This window comes from Lissotriton vulgaris, chromosome 2_1 (genome assembly GCF_964263255.1).
Source record: "Lissotriton vulgaris chromosome 2_1, aLisVul1.2, whole genome shotgun sequence".
Classification (NCBI taxonomy): Eukaryota; Metazoa; Chordata; class Amphibia; order Caudata; family Salamandridae; genus Lissotriton; species Lissotriton vulgaris.
The window spans coordinates 312,430,500-312,453,917 of NC_141687.1; the positions used below are offsets into that span (position 1 = coordinate 312,430,500).

General features: G+C 45.5%; 1 protein-coding gene across 2 annotated transcripts in view; it reads right to left on the reverse strand.

The window, feature by feature from the left end:
- Positions 1 to 23,418, reverse strand: part of LOC147730245 (multidrug and toxin extrusion protein 1-like) — a 673,781-nt gene that overhangs the window by 108,295 nt on the left and 542,068 nt on the right. For both annotated transcript variants that reach the window (XM_086958536.1, XM_086958535.1), the window contains exons 13-14: positions 14,482 to 14,551; positions 12,602 to 12,734 (exon numbers count right to left, since the gene is read on the reverse strand). In XM_086958536.1, the coding sequence (XP_086814662.1) occupies positions 12,602 to 12,734; positions 14,482 to 14,551 (203 nt within the window). The remainder of the gene's footprint in view (positions 1 to 12,601; positions 12,735 to 14,481; positions 14,552 to 23,418) is intronic.

Sequence of the window (23,418 nt, forward strand, 5' to 3'; positions counted from 1 at the left end):
TGTATATTAAATGAAATAATATTGCTGGGTGGAATAAAAAGCATGGGAAAGTAAATTGTGCGCGGGAAGATTGATCAACTATTTCAAATTGAAATGATCTCATCTTAGTATGGTGTGATGACCTCTCCTCGTCTTTCTGACCAATCAAATGGAAGGAACACACAGGGGCCGATTCTGATCCTGGATTTTTATTTTCCATACAAATAGGATTTGTATTTTTGTCCATACAAATTGTAAAAGTCCCTTCCCACCCGTGTAGTACGATTCGTACGGGAAAAATACATACAGATCGGCCCGATCCTTACAAATCAGATCGGGAAAATCTGTACAACACGGACTTGTAAAAAAGACCATACAATTTGTAAAAGGGCTTTCCAACCCGTCAAGTACGATTCGTACCTGGTTGTCAGCATACAATTTGTATGGAAAATGGCCTGTATATGGGGAATGACTCGTACCGGGCAACAAAGCGAACCCCTATACGCCTTGTACCCTGGTATGACTCATTCTGGGGGTATGACTCATACTGGGGTACAGGTCGTATAGGGGTATGAGGTGTACAGGGGTCTCCCCACATGCGAGGTGTGTGTATGGTGCGTACCCCAATATCGCGCATGTACGCACCGTACGTAAGCGATTTTGGGGTACCGTGCGTACGTATGCGATTTTGGGGTACATACGCGATTTTGGGGTACGGTGCGTACGTATGCGATTTTGGGGTACATACCTAATTTTGAAGTACGGTGCGTACGAATGCAATTTTGGGGTACATACGCGATTTTGGGGTACGGTGCGTACATATGCAATTTTGGGGTACATACGCGATTTTGGGGTATGGTGCGTACATACGTGATTTTGGGGTACGGTGCGTACATACGTGATTTTGGGGTACGGTGCTTGTACGGTGCGTACACGACCAGTACCCCTTCATCACGTATGTACGCACCGTACCCCACTTTCTGTGTCATCCGTACGCACCGTACATACGCACCGTACCCCTGTATTCATGGGGTGTACGACGCGTACATAAGGGGGTCCGTCTCATACTGTTTTCAGGGTGTACAACAATTCTTTAACTCAATAGAGGATTGTTTTCAGAAAACCGTCAAATGGGTTTATAGTACATTTGCTTCCAATCATCCTGCTGATGGGATGTCTGCGGAGGAGACAACCTTTCCCCGTTTGGTGGTGAATACCTCTACAGAGGCAACATTGGACAATAACACCATTTTTGAAGTTTTTAACCTCCATTCAAAGTCTTTAGTTCAGACCATTCTCTGTCAAACAAGGTCAGGGTATCCTTTGGATCCCTGCCCCCCAAAGTTTCCTCACCTAATGCAGTGCCCTCTTTTTTAATATTAGGATAAGATTTTTAAATAAATTGCAGGTTCTCCAAAATGCAGCTGCACGACAGCTGTTTGCCATCCCAAAATATCAGTCTGTAGCTCATGCTGTGCAATTGTTGCATTTCCCCATCCTCACCTTCTTTTCTTTTCTTACTCATTAGGCAGAGCACTGGCGCCAAGACACCTCCAGGTAGTAGTGCATGTTACACATTGAAATTTAATTTAATTTCCTCTCCATGTTCAAAATATAATAGCATACCTGGCCTTAGGCACCTACTTTTGCCATCCTCTGTACCTTTCCCAACCTCCTTTTGTTTTCCACTTTTCCTACATCAGAGCAGTGAATAATCAGATGTATATCCTGGTATTCACAACTGTGGCTCTCACTAAGTGGCATACAAAATATTTAGAAAGATAAATGGGTAATTATTAATGATGGTGATGGTATTCACAGATGGGTTAAGCTCATGCCATCATTCATTCCGAGTGAACCTAATTGTCCTGATATTGCAGAAATAAAATGGGTTTTCTAAATGTTCACCTGTTTAAAGTAGTGCTTTTTTATACTCTGTGTCAGATATCATACATTATCTCTCTAGTTGCCATGATACCTACTGCTCAGCCTCTTTGTATGATGTCACAGAATGTCACCCTTTGCCTACTGCTTGAGTGAGGATGGTAAGATACCCATGTTCTGAGTTTATGTGGTGTCCTATGTAAGGATGAGCGAGGGTTGTTGTTTCTCGCTGCCTACTATTTTTAGCTTCTAGCAGTTGAAAGAGACATTTTACATGTTTACAAAATGCCCTAAATTGGGATGAGTGTGGGTTGAGTTACACCCTTTACCATTTTAAGTAGTATTCTGTGTAAGGATGAGCAAAGGTTGAGAGATACCCGCTGCCTACTGTCGTTATTCGGTTGTAAGAGACCCTTTTATATGTTCACAAGATGCCCTAAGCTGGCATTATTCGGTTGTAAGAGACCCTTTTATATGTTCACTAGATGCCCTAATCTGGTATGATTGTGAGTTGGAAGATACCCACTGTGTATTTTTTGGATTTGGGTTGAAAGATACCCATTATGTATGTTTATTATTTCTAAGGGGGGAAATGTGTTATACTCTCTACTGGATATAATTCTCTCCCCCTAGTTGCCATGAAACCTGCTGCACAGCCTCCGTATGTGATGTCACAGAATGTTTATGTATGCCTGAGGGAGCAGTTATAGAGAGCAGGTTGAGCATGGGAGGCTGCTCCTGGTGGGTTCTTGATATTACATCTACAACACATCTGTAACCTGTAAGGATTAGTTACTTACCTGTAATCCTAGTTCTCATCCAGGGGTATACTCATCAAAGTCATTAGGTATGAATAATCCCCGCCCATGTGCGGGATCCCGGAGCATATAGAAAATACATATAAATATATATGTATATGTATGTGAAAACATATATTTGCATCCAAAAATATTTGCCAACTGGCAAAATTGCCGCAAAATTACATAAATTAGCATACATACAGTAGTACTCTCCCAACCCCTAAGGAAGAAAGAGAACAGGAAAACATTTGTATACAACAATGCTTTATTGCCATAGGAAAAATCTGTAATTGCAGGCATTTGCCAGTAGGCTGCAGTAGAGTATAAAGCAACAAAGAAAAACGGACACCTTGCCTTTAAGGCATTAGAGTAGGGGTACCGTGCCTTTAAGACCTGAAGGCAACCCCCTGCTCCCATGATGCACCTCAGGTGACAGTTGGGTCAGTTCTTTTTGGAGGTGCATAACACCTGAGGAGATCCACAATAAAACATCTAATAACTCTGTAAATCTGCTTGTCCGGGGGGGGGGGCTGGGCGGGAGCTTATGACTTTGATGAGTATACCCCTGGGTGAGAACTAGGATTACAGGTAAGTAACTAATCCTTCTCATCCAGGGGATACTCATCAATAGTCATAATCCATGAATAGATTAGCCAGCTCATACCCAAAGTCAAGAAGTAAAAAACTTCACAGAATGACTAAGACATATATTGCAAATACATCTTATGCAAATAAGTTCCTTAACTAGGCCTGCCCTACTCTGGCATCGACCTGAGTATCTAAGTCCAGGCAATAATGGCGGGTAAAGGTTTGGACAGACCGCCAAGTTGCCGCTTTACAAATTTCAGAAATAGGAACATTACGAAGGAGAGCTGTAGTGGAAGCTTTCCCTCTAGTAGAATGTGCATGTGGTCTACCCTGCAAGGTCTTGTTAGCTAGTTGATACGCTAAAGCTATACAGGAGACAATCCAGCGAGAAATGGACCTTTTGGAAGCTGACTGGCCAGTATTAGTACTGCCATAATTAACAAAAAGCTGGTCAGACTTTCTAAGAGGAAGGGTTTCTGACAAGTAGAACTTCAGGACCCTCCGGAGATCTAGAGAGTGTAATGACCTCTCCGGGGGAGTGGAAGGTTTAGGAAAAAAGGTAGGTAAGGTAATAGACTGGTTGATATGAAAGTCTGAAACTACCTTAGGTAGAAAACTTGGCTGTGTTCTTAAGACCACCCTGTTGGCATGAAAAACTGTGTAAGGTTCCTTACAACACAAGGCCTGGATTTCGCTGACCCTACGGGCCGAGGTAATCGCCACTAAAAAAGTAGCTCTCCAGGTCAAGTGCTGCAAAGAGGCCTTATGTATAGGCTCGAAAGGAGCATTCATCAGCTTAGTCAGGACGATATTAAGCTCCCAGGGAGGGGAGGGGGACCTCACCGGTGGGAAGACTTTCTTAAGAAAATCTTTAACTACAGGCATAAGGAAGAAAGATGTCTGATTAGGTGTCTTCCGATATGCTGTGATTGCAGCTAAATGAACCCTGATGGAGGGGTATTTCAGGCCTGATCTCGCTAAATGCAATAGATATGGAAGAATCACCTGCTCTTGGCCATGTACCGGGTCAAGAGTGTGCTCATGACACCATAAGAAGAACCTCTTCCACTTGAAAGCATAGGACTTCCAAGTGGAGGGTCATTTTGATTCTTTAAGAATAGTCATGCAGTCTGCTGGGAGATCTAAATGTCCATACTGGATGACCTCAGGAGCCATGCCGTCAATCGAAGGGAAGGAAGGTTGGGGTGAAACACCTTTCCCTGGTCTTCGGTCAAGCAGTCTGGACGGCATGGTAGGCGCCGGTGCGGAACTTCCGACAGCTGTAGAAGATCGGGGTACCACCACTGGCGTGGCCACTCTATCTTGCTATCAGGATCATCCAGGTGTTGGTCCTGTAGAAATTCTGGATCACCGCCGGGATCAGAGGCAGGGGAGGAAAGGCGTAGAGTAATGTCTGCGACCAGCTGATCAAAAGACCGTTCCCCAGAGATCCCTGTTGGGGAAACCTGGACGCGAAGACGGGGGATTTTACATTGGCCGCGTCTGCGAACAGGTCTACGTCCGGTACGCCCCAGCACCAAAAAACCTCTTGCGCGACTTCCTCGTTGAGCACCCAATTGTGCGCTTCTACGAAGACCCTGCTTAGGCAGTCTGCTTGAACGTTTTGAACTCCTGGTAGATGAACTGCCACGATGGACAGGTCCCTTGCTAGGAGCCAGTGCCAGATGGCTTGTGCTTCCAGAGACAAGACTCTTGACCTTGTGCCTCCCTGTTTGTTCAGATAGAACATAGTTGTCATGTCGTCCGTCTGAACCTGGAGGTACTTGGTGCGCAGAAAAGGATAAAAAAACTTGAGAGCCAGGTGAGCTGCTCGAAGCTCCAGGAAGTTGATATGGTAGCCTTGCTCTACCTCGGACCAGAGGCCTTGAACTTGGAGTCGGTCCATGTGAGCGCCCCAGCCTTGAAGGGAGGCATCCGTGACAATTGACTGGGATGGAGGAGGACGATGGAATGGAACTCCCCCAAGGAGATTGGACCATTTCAACCACTATCTGATCGAGTCCCTGGCTTCTTGAGGAAGCAAGACCCGTCTTCCCACTGATCCGATCTCTGAGACCACTGATCCTCGAGGGCATGTTGCAGAGGCCTCATGTGAAGTAAGGGTGGGCGTAAAATCCGTTTCGCGGGCGAATTTGCGGATTTTCCGCGATTTCGCGATCCGCGAATTTCGCGAAATCGCGGTAAAATATGCGAATCAGCGGGGACGAATTTTTAGCCAAGCAAGGGTTACAGTAGCAGGTGCAAAAGTTGAACCTAATTTCTTTGTAACCTTTTACAAAAGGGTTACAAACAAATTAACTTCAACTTGGAAACCTGCTGCTAATTGCTTCCTGGCGCCTCGTTATCTACTTGCAACTATTCTCTGACCCTGCTCTGACCCTTGAAGCAGGTCAGAGAATAGTTACAAGTAGGCAACGAGGCACCTGTCCAAGGAATTAAACTTCATCAGGAAGCACTTACAGATATAAAAAACAGGAAGAAGGGAGAGGATGGCAAATACCCCATTTTGAGTTGTCAGGAGGGGTTAAACTAAAAGAGACCTTTACAGCACAATTTTCATATGCATTTTGCTAAAAATAAAAAGCTGTATGTTCTGTAGGGGCAACTCAGGAATCTGGCCCTTCAGAGATCCGGCATCTCTTTCTTTCTCTCGTTCTCTCTCTCCCTCTCACTTTCCCTCTCTTTCTCTCTCTTTCTATCTATCTATCTATTAATCTATCCCTCTCCCATAAACGACTGCATGGGTAACTTCGCTATGCAAGTGGACGCAAAAAGCCCCGAGAACACGCAAAAAACCCAGCGAACACGCAAAAAAACAAAAATCCGCAAATTCGTGAAATTCGCCCATGCTTAATGTGAAGGCGAGCATTGGGCACAATGTAAATGCACAAGGCCATCGATCCCAGAAGAGAGGATACTTGTCTGGCTGTAGGGGCGTGAGTGTCCAGAAGAAGGCGACCCTTCAGGAGCATAGATGACAACCTCTCCTCCGAAGGACACACGCTTGCCTGTAGTGAGTCCAGAAAAGCACCCAGGTAGTGGATCCATTGGGGAGGGTTGAGAATAAGCATGGGCGGAAAATCCGTTACGCTCGCGGATTTTGCGGATTTTCGGTAAATTCGCAATCCGCGAGATTCGCGAATTTCCCGCAAAATCCGCAAATTCGCACGCAGCGGATTTTTTTTTTTGCGGTGTAAGTTCGCAATTGCGAACATGTAGGTGCGGCGGGCAGCAACAATCTCGCACTCGCGAAATTACAAAAATTGCAATTCTGCACAAGAAATCTACTAGCAAGCAGCATAGACCTTCTGAAAATAATTATTTTTATCAGAATAGCTCCTCAAGTTGACATTTGCCTGCACTTTTTTAGATTTGAGGCCTTTTGATTTTCTTTGGATAACTTTTGGATTAGAAATCAACTTTCTCATATAAGCTTGGTGGGGCATTAAAGTTGCTGTAATGCTGCTCTGCAGAAAAACGAGTTTTGCAAAAGTGAAAGCAGGTTCAAAAGTTCAAACTCATCATTAGTAACCGTTCCCTGTAGTGCTTCCTGACAAGGGCCCCTCCAGAGTTCAGTTGCTAGTTGCAACAATTGTATGACCCTGCTCTGACCCTCACAGCAGGCTCATAGAATAGCTACAAGTAGGCCACAAAGGTCCTGGAAAAAAAATTGCACTACAACAGAAAGCAAATTACAGATAAGGATGCAGGTGCCAGACTGGAATTTTAAAACAGTGACACATTAATAAATCAACCCCAAATTAATTCATGTCAGTTGAAGCAGGCAGGTGTGCTTTCTTTTCCCCCCCATAATCTACAGTGATGATGAACCAGAGGGTGGCATAAGGCATTGATGTACCAGAGGGTGGCATGGGTAAAACAGAGGGTGGCAGGGGTGAAACAGAGGGTGCTGGGAACCTATGATGATGAACCAGACGTAGAAACAACATAATCGTGACCGTTGCGAGCCGACATGTAAGTTCGCGATCGCAAACTGTTACAAAACCCTCGCGAACTGTCAGAAATCCTTGCGAACTGGCAGAAATCCTTGCGAACACAAAAAAAAAATCTGCAAATTCTCGAGAATTTGCGGATTTTGCGGATTGCAAGTTTGCAAATTCGCAAAATTCGCGAACGCCAGATTCGCAAAATTCTCCCATGTTTAGTTGAGAACTGACTTTTTCAGATTGACTTGAAGACCCAACGAGTCCATCAGTTTGAGGCAAAACGACAGATGGTTTTGAAGCAGCGTCGGAGTGGAGCTTTACAACAGCCTATCGTCTAGGTACGGATAGACGAAGATCTTTCTTTTGCGAAGAAAAGCAGCCACCACCGCCATGCACTAGGAGAATGTCCGAGGTGCAGATTTCAGGCCAAACCGCAGCACTCGATACTGGTAGTGACGGCGTCCGATCTGAAACCTTAGAAATTTCCGATGCTTGACTGACACTGGTATATGGAAGTAGGCGTCCTGCAAGTCGATGGCACACATCCAGTCTCTCTGATGAAGATGCGGGAAGATCTGGTGCAGGGCGAGCATGCAAAACTTTTCTTTTCGTATGAATTTGTTCAGCATACAAAGATCCAGAATGGGCCTGTATTCTTTGACAGTTCCTCGTTTTTGGACCAAGAAATACCGGGAGTACACTCCTTGATTTCTGTGAATAGAGGGAACCTCCTCTATGGCCATCTTCTTTAGGAGGACGGAGACTTCGTCTTGTAGCAATTGACTTTGGAAACGGGGAAGGTGTCGCGCCTGAGGGAGGACTTGGGGAGGAGGAGATTTGAACCTCAGCAAGTAACCATGCTGCACAATAGTCAGCACCCATCTGTCTTTTGAAATGAAATGAAATTTGATTTGTAGAGCTCATGGCTGCCCGAAAGCGTCCCAGCGCTTGCTTAGGGAACCCATCCTGGTATTTCCCTATGAGATAACCCATTACTGGGCCTCCCCAAGGTGAAAGCCAGGCATCCCGCTGCGAGGGGCCGTTGTGGAGATTAAGCAAGCTATTGCCCAGAGTTACAGAGTGGGACTCCCTGATTGGAATAGGCACCGAGGCGAGAATTGTCAGGTCTGGGGAAATTTTGAGCCCAAGACCCGCCGAGGCGGGGAATTGAACCTGGTCCGGGCCAGACCTCTGCATCAGGGTCTGCCGCTCCAACCACTTGAGCCACACTTCTCCACTTTTGTAATGGATTCCCACTCTACCAGATGATGAGAAACACTCCCTCCCACCGGAGTGGCGAACAGACGTGGAGGAAGCAATGGCTCAAGGCTTAGGAGGTTGCTTGGAGGAAGACTGCTGCTTGTTATTGCCACCTCTTCCTCTGCCAGGACGACCCTGCTGGAACTGCATTTTCTGCTGAGACTGGGATTGCCACTGGGGGGTTTGAACCCTCTGCTGGAAAGACCTCCTGTCTCCCTGGAGAAAGCGTTTCTTGAATTCCTTGCGCTTTTCTAATCCCACCGCTTTGACGGTGTCCATCTCCGCTTTCATTTTGGACATTTTGTCATCAGCGTGTGGTCCAAACAGAGATTTCCCATTGAATGGCAGATTCAAAATCTTCTTCTGGGCGTCTGGCTTGAGCTCTGTCAGGCGGAGCCAGGCCGAACGATGGGAACAAATGCCATTGGAATAGCCATGGGCCGCAAGGTCAGAGGCATCCACTGCGGGGCTAATAACCTGATTGGCAACAAGGCCTCCCTCCTGTATTTTCTCCAGAAAATCTTGACGATCTTCCTTGGGGAGCTTGTCTGTAAAGTGAGTCAGGGAGTCCCAAAGGGACCTATCGTACCTTCCAAGCAAGGCAGAGGCGCTAGCCACCTTCATAAATGAAGAGGAGGTGTTGCATACCTTCCTACCAAAAGAGTCCATAAGTTTACTGTCTTTTTCAGGTGGTACTGAGGAAGAAGTAGAGCCTGCATGGGATTTCATGGCAGCCGCCGCAATAATGGAGTCCACAAGAGGATCAGATCTGAGGAACAAGGGATCCTCCGCAGGGGCCTTGTACTTCTTGGCTATCCGAGATGGAACAGATCCCACCACTGCTGGTGTGAGGAAAGTAGCCATAGCCGGTTCCAGGAGGCCGGGGACCAGGGGCAGTAGAGGCCTAGGCTCTGTGCGATGATGAAGGGTATCAAAAATCACAGAAGTGGGAACCACTGGAGTATGCAGCGTAATGTTCAGCTTTTTTGCTCCCCTGCCCAGAACATCGGAGAAAGTTGCGATGCCGTCAATTAGAGAGACTTGGGAAGGAGACATAGATGAGAAGGTTGGAGAGTAATCTCGGTAAGACAACCTAGTCGAAGACGACCGTGTAGAAGATCTTGTATGCCGTCTGTTATGGGGCCTGTCACGATTCCTGCTGAGACGGTCCCTGGACCTAGAGCAATGTCTTGATGGAGACCTCGGTCTTGGACCTATTGGAGAACTTGGCCTGACAGGTGTTCTTGGCCGTACTGGAGAATGTGATCTGATCCGAGATTTTGGCCTGGGTGAAATCCTGGGACTCCGAGGAGACCTAGACCGTCTGGCCGGCGTTCCTGCCGTAGACGGAGAATATGAGCGGGAGTAACCCGAGCCCGGGCTACTCTGACCTCCAGATACAGCCCCTTGAGGATGGTGAGGCACCAAACTGCATGACCTGTCCGCAGATCTGGGTGACGTTTCCGGGGAAATCTCCACGATATTTAAACAAGGAGATGATGACTTGCCTTCTGAAGATCCGGAACCAGGGGACTCCACCACTACCGTCACTTGATCCCTCGACGGCGAAAGCCTCGACGTCGAAGATGTCTGGGTGACTAGTGGCGTCGAGCGGTGTCTTGATGCTCTCGATGGCGATCGACCACGTCGAGAGAGGCTCGACTGAGAATCTCGACGTCGATCCGGAGACTTCGACGTCGATCTCCCTCGACGTCGAACAGATGGAGATGCTCCATGACGCCGTATCGACGACGACTCTCAAAGTCGTGTCGACGATGATCTTCTTCGATGTCGCGTCGACGGCGACCTTTCCTGGCATCGCCTAGGCGTCGACCTCCTTGATGTCGAAGGATGGGATCTGACAGTCCCTCTCGACGGCGGCCCGCCAACTGGCGGCGACCTGGATGCCATCCTAGCTCTCGACGCAGATCCCCTCCTGGGCGGCGGAGAGTGTCTCAACGTCGACGGAAGCCTCGACGTCGACGGAGACTTAGATGTGGTAGCAGCCATAGACTTCGAGGCCGAAGCATGGCGCCTCGACGCCGACTTAATTGACTGCGGCGGAGATCTTTGACGTCGTGAAGATGATCTGGGCCTCTTTGACAGCCACCTCGACGTCAACGGAGTTCTTCAACCTTCCTTCTTCTTCCTGGGGACAGGAGAAGTGGAATGACGACGTTTTTGGCCGTGCTTGCTTGTAGGAGAAGATCTGGGGACTGTAGAAGCACCCACCTGGTGATTTTTGCCTATCTCCTGCATGGCATGAAGTCAAATTCTCTCCCCGTCGCGAAGAGTTCGGCTAGCAAACTTTTGACAGTGATGGCACTGATCAGGGTTGTGTGCAGATGGTAGGCACACAATACACACAGAATGGGTCAGCCAGAGCCATCTTTCTGTCACAAGAAGGACATTTCCGAAATAGAGCAGGCATTCTGACAAGAAATTCTTGTGGGTTACCACAGAAAAATAAATCAGAAGCCTTATTAATCCAAAAAATGTTGAAATATAAGAGAAAATTCTCTCAAAAACACAATTTCAGTTGAAAACTGAAGAGCTCAAGCTCTAGGATCCTCACAGAAGGAGCCGTAAAAAAGAACTGACCCAACTGTCACCTGTGGTGCATCATGGGAGCAGGGGGTTGCCTTCAGGTCTTAAAGGCACGGTACCCCTACTCTAATGCCTTAAAGGCAAGGTGTCAGTTTTTCTTTGTTGCTTTATACTCTACTGCAGCCTACTGGCAAATGCCTGCAATTACAGGGTTTTCCTATGGCAATAAAGCATTATTGTATACAAATGTTTTCCTGCTCTCTTTCTTCCTTAGGGGTTGGGAGAGTACTACTGTATGTATGCTAATTTATGTAGTTTTGCGGCAATTTTGCCAGTTGGGAAATGTTTTAGGCTGCAAATATATGGTTTCACATATATATACATATATATTTAGATGTATTTTCTATATGTTCCGGGATCCCGCACATGGGCGGGTATTATTCATAGATTATGACTATTGATGAGTATCCCCTGGATGAGAACTAAGACTATTTCCTTCAAACAAATGTCATCCTAAGTCTACACTATCTGCCTATAGAGTATCATTCTTTGCAACATGCTTCTAGTCAAATAAAGCTCACCCAAGCAGAATCCCTGGAGACAAAGGGAACTTTGGGGACATTTCAGTCAGAGCGAGGGCTGCTCTTTGTATTAGTGTGGTGCTCAAATGACTACAGTAGTTGCAAGAAGCACAAAGTAGAAATTGCATATTTTGTTTAAGTGGATTAATCATAGATGATAAGTCGCTTGTAAATATTCTAAAGACCTGATTCATCACCATATGTCTGCAATAATTTCAGATTTTATTTTCTGACATTGCAAGGTAAAGCTTAGAGTTCCCTCTTTGTAGTTACGGCAGAGACTCAGTATCTCGTACCTCCCCTGTTTTAACATTGTCCATCTGTTCTTCTAGTTTTAATACATAACCTTCAAATTTTTTATGCATATTATAAGTAGCGACCCCCTAATCCAGCTCTCTTTAATTCCACGTTTCCCTTTACATTTTAATAATTATCTTTCCTTTATGCTGTACATAACCCATTAATTGGACCTTACCCACAACTCCTACCACTATCTATGTTATTGTACTCTCAATTCCATTACCTCCAATATTAATAGCTTGAGATATTTAACCCATTAGTAGCACCAATAATGCACCTCTTTTGGAAATGGTAATCAACTAACTAATGGGAAAACCACATTAAAAGAGTATGCAGGAAGAGGCTGTTTGGGTTTGATAAAAAGGGAAAAACATCAAAACGTTTGTGATAAATGTTACCGGACAAACTGAAGAAAGAGTGCTGACTGGGCAAAGTCAGATTATATCAGTTCATTAAACGAGGAGCTGGCGGCAGAAACTGCTGAAGCTCAAAATATTGCTGCTGAGGGAGAAGCAGATATTCAGCTACAGGCCACTTACAGTTACACCTTGCACATCATGTTTGGCAGCAACTTCCATCAAAAAGTACTGTATCATTATCAACAATGTGGAATTTAGACATTTTTTACTAATCAAAAGTGCAACTTATAGATATCTTTGCATGATCATGCCACGTGCGCCATCATTGTCCATACCTAGCACTCCAAGTTTGGCTGGAAACATAAGCACCACTGCCACTGGTAATCCAATCACGTAGTAACCGATGGCGTACACCACAGCCCCAATCTTTTGCTTTCCCATCCCTTTAAGTATTCCGTTTGTTACACACTGGGGAGAAGGAAACATAAACAAAACCATGCTTACGTTTTGTTCCTGGTTAAATGGCATTTCCAAGTAGGATGTAGCGCCAAAGTGTTAAAGAATATAGGGCCTCGTATACAAAGGTGCATTGTGTCATAAAGCTTGAAATTCGAGAAAAAAAAGGATTTGCGATCACAAAACATTTGCTTTCAATGATTGCAATGCGTCATGGTCCATTTATGAGTTGCAAAAGTCTTTTTGATTACTAAAAAGGCTTTTGTGATCCATTCTGATTTAGAAACAGGAACGGGTAGGAAAGAGTTGTTGTCCTGCTCTCCTATTTGAGAGTTGCAATGACATTTTCAATGGCTTATGACCATAATCGTGGTCGCAAACCATTGACCTGAGTTGGGGTGGTAACTGATTTACAAAGAGGAAGCAGTTCCCATTGGGCAGCGTTCCCTTTAGGAATTGTGCCAGCAGCTTTGGTAGGAGAAGGCAGTCGCCTGGCTGACCACTGCCTGCTCCTCCCATTGTGTACCCAAGTTAGAATGCTTTCTTTAGAAGCATCTCCTTTCCCTTTATTGGACATGTACTGCTTTTAAAGTTTCCTGTTGGGGAATGCAAATACAGGGATGAGTGTTTGCTATTCCTTGCAGGCCCCCATTAGTAGCCAGTCATCAGAGGTTGTAATGTGCAAGCTGCCTAATTAGTACTCATTAGGCAGGTAGCTTGCACCCTCCTGTGAATGCAACATTTCTGACACAGTCTGTTAATACATAGGTCACATTGCAAATGTAATTCTTGTTCACAAAGCAGTCAGAGCCCATATTTATGACCCTGTTTGCGTTGCTCTTGCACCACACAACGTGGCATATGAGCAACAAAAACCTTAAGATTTTTTAAGCTACGCAAAAGCCACTTTGCGTGGTTTTGAGTGGCTCCAAAAATCGGGCGTAACGCAACGCATTGCAAATAGCTGCATTGCATCACTCTATCCTGGGAAGGCATTCCATGGGCATTATGTAAGTATTCTCGCACAACTCCCATGGTTTTTGATACATTACCAGAGTTACAAGACTTTAGAAACCTGGGAATGCACCAAAAAGAGTTGCAGAACAAGTAGAAATGTCTTTATTTTTCCTTGGTATTTCCCCTTTGTAAGTGTGTTGCATTCTGCAACACACATAGTGAAAGCAATCCTGCCTGCAATGTAGGCACGCTTGCAATATTGTTCGAGGGTGTCGGTGTTAACGCTAGGCAGCCAATTATGCGCCAGCGCAGGGACAAAAGTCAGGAATGCGCCATAAGCCTTAATTATGTAGAATTCCTGCTCTTTCCCAGAGACACAGCGCAGCCCGTATTTATCTACACAAATCAATAAAAACTGAATTTTGGGAACCTCAAAAAATGTTCTCATCATGTCCTAGAAGAACTGTTTTTTCTTGTTAATTTCATATTCATTTAGTGACTGGGTTATATTCTAGATGGATAGCACTGATAAGTACAGCTTGCAACCATGGACACAACCCTCGGGCAGAGCATGCCGACCAACAATGCTGTTCGTCAAGGCTCAACCCCTAATAGTGGATCTATCTCGGCCAAAGTGAGACTGACAAATTAGTACTGCCAGGGAGGATGACGCTATTTACCTGTAACCCTCTTTAGTTAGTGGCATGGCAGGAATTAAAAGCAGTGAATATAGAGAAGCTCCCATTCTATCTACTGCTGAACTCACCTGACCTTATGTGAATTAACAATTGACCATACTCACCCCAAAGGACTCAAATATATGGAAGAGTGAGTATATCAGCAGCGTGGAAGCAGTCAGTGCAATGATCCCTCTGTTAAAGGAAGACAAATAAAAGACACAACACTGATTACTTGGCAGTATGTTTAACCCTCTTCATAATGAGACAGCCTATGATTTGCTCAACATCGGTGACAATATGGTCCAGGTTTACTAAAATTCAAGCAGTGCTGTGTGAAAATACTAAGTTGTGAAAGGTAAAAATCTGTGCAGTTCTGTATTTACAAGGAGTCGGGAGAGGATTATGTTTTGTCATGATGGAGTGAAAAAAGCAGATTTTGTTCGACACTAAGCACTGCTGCACCATGAGATGTGAATGCCATTTTCCGTGCATTACTCTTCTTTTACATACATGAACACAGGTTTGATAGTGCATTACTCAAAGCTCATTTGTGGCGCCCTAGCATCTTGTTTTCAGTGAACTAATTTACATTGATGGTTGACGCAGCAGTATGTGTCGCTTTTGCTTTGTGTCATATAACACTACAAGTAAATCTGACCACCCATTTTAGCTTGGGATAGCTATGCCAGAATCTATGTGTTTAATGGAAAATGTACATAGCAAGGGGTTAACCACATGGACTTCTCCACTAATACTTTCTAATCATCCCATTCTTGATTTAAGTCAAAAGTGAACGCAGAGGTTGACCTGCTTGCTTTAAGTCTTTCATTCGCCCATGCTCTCATCACCAGGCAGGCACCAAGGCTTGGTAGTTGGCAGTGGCGGCTTGCACTGGTAACGCTGTGAGGTGGTAAGGCGGGGATGGGGCGGAGCAGAGTCATCGATGAGCCAAGCTCACGGTAAGTAGTTTTATTTATTTGTTTCTTTACTTTCCACTTTCCTGTCGTATGGCGAACTGCACTATCCCCTCACTCAGCCCCGCCCCACCTCACAGCCTCACAGCGGTACCTGTACGAGCCGCCACTGGTAGTTGGTATCAAGCCAGAAGGAGTTGGACGACCCGATGAAGATTCATTATTCACTATCATAACTATCCCAGCTCATTAACACATCACTGACAATCGCACTTTACGATTGGCTCAGCCCTAAATGCTACATTTACTGGTGGGCATTACTTCAGGAAAGCAGGATCATATTATCTGCATATTATCTGCACTGCTATGCTCAGGCAAACCAATACTATGGGCCCAAGTCACAAAGGTTAGTACACGCATTTAGATGTACTCTTGTGCCAATCTACTTCTGCACCTAGGTGTAAAAATAGGATTTATGAGTGTAAAGTTACTACTAGTAGCTTTTCCCACAAAAGGCAGAGATTACCACCACAAGGGCAACGATCTCCCTATGAGAAAATAATGGGACAGTTAAAAAGAGGTCAGCCATTTTTTTTTAAAATAAAGTTTTTATTAATTACAAACTTCCAATCATCACCTGTAGTCATTTACAGACATTTCGACCTCATAACATCGGGTGCATAATATTTAACAGCAGACATATATACAATCAAGCATGTCAGGTGCATAATGATTATTCCTAGGAATTCCCATTTCCACAGTCGGGCATATACATAAGTCTCGTCGATATGAATTCCACCCACTACACTTGTTGTCCCACTTCTTGGGACATCCTCTAGATTTGAACACTACCTTTTCTGCAATCATGCACTTATCCAGTTAAGCCACCTAGGCTTTTGTCGATGGTTGCCCCGCTACCCCCACTTCATTGCCAATGCTCTTTTAACTAGCGTGTAGCCAAAAGTGACCAATTGTTGTTCTACTACTGTGAGATCGGTCACCTCCCAAATGTAGAGAATCCCCAATGGTGGAGTGTAGCTGATCTTTTTACCAGGTGCATATTGCATGTGTGTAGTTGCCCCCTCCCATAGGAGTCGCTGGAATTTACAGTCCCATATAGAATGGTAGAAACTGGTTTCTTGGTGACACCCCCTTAGGAAAAATGCATCCTGTCTAGTCCCAGTTCTTGCCAGATTAATCCCAGTGAGGTATGTTCCATGTAGGATTTTTAATTGGATCAAATGGAAGCAAAGTGAAATAGTGGCCTCTTTGGTGACATCAGCGCTGTTTGCCAATCTGTGTCTTCGATGTCTCCTATGTCAGCTTGCCACTGAGTGCAGAAAGCTTGCAGAGGGTCAGGTCAAGTTATTGAATAGCGTGCGGTACGTTAAAGAAATAGCTTTGTCTGGGATTGATTCAGAAAGCAGCAGGTCTTCTACTGGGGAGAATTCCGGGAGACTACCTATATCCGGGAGAGCGGTCATTAGGGCATGGAGGATCTGTAAATACCGAAACGTCTCCCCCTGAGCCAGTTCATATTTCTCCCGTAGTTCCTGGAACGTTAGGATTTTACCTCTTTTTACAAGATGGCCTATATTAGAGAGTCTGCTTGTGTCCCATGTATCAAACCCTGGCTCGTAGCACAAGAGTCCTAACTTCTGGGTGTACCACAAAGGAGTGGACTGAGTTAGTACGTCAGTCCAACCTAAATGTTTAGTCGCCTGGTGCTAGAGTTCCACCGTGCAGGCTGTGGGGCCCAAATATCTTCCCTTCCGGACCTTTGTATCTAGGGCACCAAGGTATCCACCCTCCCCATCTGATACCTGTCAGGCATGTAGGCCGGCTCTAACGGAGTGCGATACATCCAGTGATGTACCACCACTAGCTGCGACGCCCAATAATCAAGTTGTATGTCTGAGAGGGCAATCCCTTCATCGTACCACCCTTTAGTTAATTTATGCAGAGCAATGTATGTATGTATTTTGGAATTTGTTAGGCGCATGTATCACCAGTAGGTCTTGCAGCGCCAGCAGATACTCAGTCACCCATGGTAGGTCTCTCATCAGAATTGGAAAAGCCTGGTTTTAAGACATTTGCGATACCTCTTGTGATCTCGTTCCATTCGGAGATATAGAGGTAGGAGCTATACGAGGCAACCTTCCACTCGACAATAGTGATCTAACCTCACTGTTGATACTGTTGAAATATGAATCAGAAATCTTGTATGGGCAGTTCTGAAGGACATATAAACACCGTGGAAGAGCAAGCATCTTAAACAGGGCCGCTCGGCATAGCAAAGAGAACGGTAGGGATCTCCAGTGAATGGCGCTGTTTCTAAATCTATCTAATGGAGCAGCTAAGTTCTTGTCATGGAAGAGTTGGGGGTCATTCATTCTTAAAAAATATTAAGCATATGTTGATATAAAATATACATTATTTTAAAATAAATATTATTAACCTATAAATAAAAATTCATAGCACTTTAACTCATCAAATAAAATGTTGTTAAAATATTTAAGGTATATAAATGCAATTTATTTATTAAACAAAATTCATTGCATTTGGAAAGACCCAACCTCACAAGCATTTTAATGCAGGAGTTGCACCGACTTTCATTAAAAATATGGTAAACATAAATGGAGATTAATTATTTTAAATAATTTTATAAAAAACTGTGAAAAATCCAAACAAGTGTCTTTTCTCCTTTATCTTTTCTGCATAAAACTGTAGACAGTTGTTGAAAAAGGAATGCCACCTGCATGGTTTTGTGTATTTCCTCTGTCCGAGTGCCCAACTGCATGTTTAGCTAGTATTTGGTATTTATTTTTCTCCTGGTGTCATGCTAATCTAGTATTTTCTTAGAGGCATAGGCCTGTCCTTGATGTTATGAGATGTGGTATCCTGGACCTGACCAGTGACCTGTCAAGGGGGAACCAAGTGTGCCTTTATTGTGGTTAGTAGCCTTCTGTCTCTGTCCTGGGTATGCTGCATACTGCGGTTGTGGCAGCCAGCCATGTTATTTGAAGAGATCAATAGAATAAGGAAACCTTCTTATCTGCATAACCAGGGAGCAGGCTTACTAGTCCACTTGTTCTGCCAATAAGAGTATTGCTCATAGGCAACTGATGAAGGGATGCTGGGAGCCCTGCAGCACTCCCACAACAACTACGCTGAGTTTCAGAAGGTGAATGAGCAATAAAGATGCGTTTTTATCTTGTCTCTTTTCCTCGGCATTCAAAGACAGCAATCAAATGTCAGGTTATGTCTTCTGACATATTTTCTATTTATCACCTGACTGAAAATGGAGAGACTTTGGTAAACTGATTTATGTGCCAATCTCGTTGTGGCACAGGGTGTGTAAAGTGATACAGGATGTAATTTCTTAACACACAACAGAATTTAAATATCTGTAAATGAACTGTACAAATATTTGTTGCAGATTTGATGTAATTATGAAGTGTGATGGAAACAAAGGTTTTAATAGGATCAAAACAAATCCAAGCACTTTACCTGTTGATGCACAAATGATAAGAATTTGCCGAATGCCAATTTCCAGACATTATCATTTGTGCAGTTTTATTAGTGCAGCTGCATGTCTTTGGTAATATAGTGACCACTTTAATCGAAATTGTGTTATCTGTAAATGACAGTGTACTACCACAGCATGCTTTAGCAAAATATTTGTGACAGTGTGCTCCAAAATGCAGCTGCAGCTGAAAACTGCACCATTTGCAGTATTCTGCTGAATGGGTGTGCCTCATTTGCTGCATTTGGTTTTTGTGTGACACTGGATTTTTTGCAGTTGGTATGACTGTAGTTTTGGTACATTGATAGCATCACCCCCACTTTGAAATTTGTTCCAGCACCACTGGCATGCCCATACACTTGGAAGGACATCATGTATGCGTATGTGAGACATGCACATGTGCATACGTGGTGGGTATACCACATGCATGATGAACAGTTGTGTGTATGAGTAGCCTGAGTAATGGAGGCCAGTGAGAACCATTTTGACTGAACATGGCCTGGCATTGAACATGATGGAGGGTACAGAGTGTGCACCTAGAAAGCTGTAGTGTATTGCTTGCATTCCTGCAACAGGATAAAGGAGCCCTGAACACTGTAATGCAATAAATGGTGCCAGGGACGCCCTTCCAAGAGGAATAAAAAAAAAAAGAAATAACTTCAAATTAGCCTTTCTGAGCTATTTCATTTGGTGGATGGTGGTGCACGGGGTGGGGCTACAGTTTCTATTGTGAGAGGTAAGGACGTTTCTAGAGGAGATCTGCCCATTTGTCCGTTCCTGATCACTCACTCACTTGGGATAATAGCAGCCAGGTACAGAAAATATCACACCAATTTGTGCCTCTGTTGAGGGTGCTCTCGATTGGCTGCTATCGCATTCTGTTGATGGCCACGACATTGGTTGTAACTGTGTGACTGCCGAAGGCCCAGATAAATGCCGTAACTGTGTGACTACTGCAGTCCAAGATGAGGGCTGGAACTATATGGGTGTCAAAGGCCCACATGGGAGCTGCAGCTGCCATGATCAAGTTATGCCAAACCAAGTCTGCACCAACTCTTTTCCAAGCTGAGCTACAACGTCTGTGACCACCCTTGGCCTGACTTATGCTTCCACTGTCTTTGACGTTGGTTGAGTCCCATGATTGCACCACTGTGGATACCTTCACAACTGGGTCTGCATCTCCACTGGTGAAGGGGATCCATAGACTGAGGCTAGGTGGGTGCACTGACAAATGTAGCCTACAACTGGTTTCCTTCTCAATGCAGTGAAATATTGGCTTGCTGCATTCCCTGCAGAAAATATGAGGGTTGTCAGTCTTTCCTATCAGAGGGAGACAAGGACTTAAAAAACGCCAGCGTTATCATAACAACATAAAATTTAGAGACTAATAGCCTTATGTAGAGTTTGGTGGGTAGACACACTGTCAAAACATGGTGGATATCCCATCTGCAGTATTAGAAGTGCAGGATAGCCTATATCACTTTCATTATGGAGGAAGGGATGGCTGCCATGCTTTGATAGAATATCTCATCTGCTAAACTAAACCCTACGCATTTGACTATTGGCCTGAGATGTCGTCTTGCTTGATTTACGCTATTGCCTCACTTCCAGAAATGGGGAACTCATTGCAGGGAAGAACCTGGGGAAGAAGAGTGAACAGGTAGGGTGTAGTGCCTTCAATAGAATCAATATCTGAGACACTAGCTTTTGTGGCTATTGGGAATATTTAGTACTTAGTACAATTATGTGATTAAAGCACTTTCTGTCTTGGAAAGACACGATCTAGACTGCGTTGAACTATAGTTGACAGTTAACCCTGAGCTCAAGCACCCACACTACTTCCCTGGGAATCATGTGACTGATCACCCTTGCTGCCCTGACAGTCAAATGTGAAAGGTTTTGTACCACATTTGATGCTCCCCTTGCGCCATTGGAACGTCACTTTTTGTGACGTTCTGTGGCGCAGAAGCCTGCGTCATATTTATCACTCAGCACTAAGCCACTTTTTTTGGCTTAATGCTGCCTGATAAATATCAGACGTTTTAATGCAGTGTTCTGCGTTAAAGGGGCGTGCAATGGGTGTTGCTGGGGGTGTTCCCAGCAACATCCATGGCCTTTTGACACTGCCCCAGATTTAAGAGAAATCATAAATCTAAGGCAGTACCAAAAGCTTTTGCCTCCTCAGGGGAGGCGTAAGGGAGGCGCAACGGGGAGAAATATCTTTATTTCTCCTTGTTTTTCCTTTTTCTATGTATACTGCATTCTGCAGCACACATAGAAAGATGAAAAGCCTATTGTGATTATTTTTGTACAGAAAGGTTTCCCTCCTCTCCCACGGGCCGAGTGGTCGCTCCCAGTGTCCCTGCTGACATCTGGTATCGTAGCGCTGCATTGCTTGATTGTGCTTTAAATACTGCCACTTAATTTTGCCTTCTTGTGTATCGTAGCGCTGCATTGCTTGATTGTGCTTTAAATACTGCCACTTAATTTTGCCTTCTTGTGTATCGTAGCGCTGCATTGCTTGATTGTGCTTTAAATACTGCCACTTAATTTTGCCCTCTTTGTGCTGGTTTACCGCTTTGCTGAAATAGCGCTTTGTGTTTGTAATTGTGCTTTTTAAGTCTGATGCGCGTTTACCCCTAGCGCTCCGCTGTGCTCCCCCCTCCGCCTCCATTTTGTTTGTTGTTGTCCTGCTCGTGTGCCCGCCCCGCCTCCCAGCTGAGACGCCCTCCCACTGAGCAGAAATAGCGCTCCTCTCCCTGAAGGCGCCGTGACTCGCTCCTCTCCCACGGGCCGAGTGGTCGCTCCCAGTGTCCCTGCTGACATCTGGTATCGTAGCGCTGCATTGCTTGATTGTGCTTTAAATACTGCCACTTAATTTTGCCTTCTTGTGTATCGTAGCGCTGCATTGCTTGATTGTGCTTTAAATACTGCCACTTAATTTTGCCTTCTTGTGTATCGTAGCGCTGCATTGCTTGATTGTGCTTTAAATACTGCCACTTAATTTTGCCCTCTTTGTGCTGGTTTACCGCTTTGCTGAAATAGCGCTTTGTGTTTGTAATTGTGCTTTTTAAGTCTGATGCGCTTTTACCCCTAGCGCTCCGCTGTGCTCCCCCCTCCGCCTCCATTTTGTTTGTTGTTGTCCTGCTCGTGTGCCCGCCCCGCCTCCCAGCTGAGACGCCCTCGCCCCTCCCCCTCCACTATCCATATATGACAGTAGCTCCCGCGTGCAGCGTCCACGCGCAGCGTCCGCGCCCAACCCGCGCCGAAGGTGCGCCAAAGTTAAGCCCGTCTACGCCCGTCCGCGCCTGGACCGCGCCCAGCGCCATACCCCCTGGCCTCCGTCCCTCCCAGCCCTCCCGCATTACCTACGATGCCGCAACCCTCCTAGCCCTTAACTCCGGTCGCGCCCCAAACTGCGTCCAAGCAACTCCTGGACACACCCATGGACCTTTCTCCTGCTACTCCTGCAAATTCAGCGGCACCGACAACTACTCCGCTACGACCACTCCACAGACTGCTGACCCCAACCACCTACAATGCATCCTTCTCAACACCCGCTCGGTCCACAGACACGCCATTGACCTATGGAATCTACTAGACACCATCTCTCCAGACGTCGCCTTCCTAACAGAAACATGGATGAACGCTTCCTCCGCCCCAGACATCACCATTGCCATCCCTGAAGACTATAAGATCACACGCAAGGACCGTTCCGGCCACACAGGAGGAGGAATCGCTATCGTCCATAAGAAATGAATCCGCATCTCAACCAGCTCTGACGCCAACCTCGCCAACTCCGAACACCTTCACTTCCAAATCCACATCGACCCCAAGACCACACTCAGAGGCACCCTCCTCTACAGACCACCAGGTCCCCGCGCAAAATTCAGTGAAGACATCACGGACTTCATCACTCCACACGCGCTCCCCTCCAAAGACTACATCCTTCTGGGAGACCTCTACTTTCACCTTGAAAAGATCAACGACCGCAACACCACCACCCTCTTGGACAACCTCGCCAACCTCGGACTTAAACAACTCGTCACTTCCCCCACCCACATCGCAGGTCACACACTCGACCCCATCTTCACCTTCAGCAATCATGTCTCCTTCAGCCACACTACGGATCTCCTCTGGACTGACCACAGCTGCGTTCACTTCACCTACAACAAGCCAAAACCCACCAACCACCTCCAACCAACTCTGCAAAGAAACTGGAACAAAATCACCACCGACCAGATCTCCGCATCGCTCCTTCTCAACACCCCAGCTCAATCTTCTAACCCAAACCAAGCCGCCGCCAACCTCACCCTATGGTTATCCAACACCGCCGACACCTTAGCACCACTGAAAAAACGTCAAAGCAAACCTGGCAGCAAGAAGGCCTCATGGTTCAACGATGATCTTAAGAAATCCAAGAAACTCTGCCGCTCCCTTGAAAAGGCCTGGAAAAAAGACCCAACCACTAGCACCAAAGACGCCTTAAAAAACGCCTCCCGCACTCACCACCAACTAATCCGAAAGGCCAAGAAAGCAGCATTCAAGGATCGACTTGACAACAACGCCCACAACAGCAAGGAACTTTTCAACATCGTCAAGGAATTTTTCAATCCCTC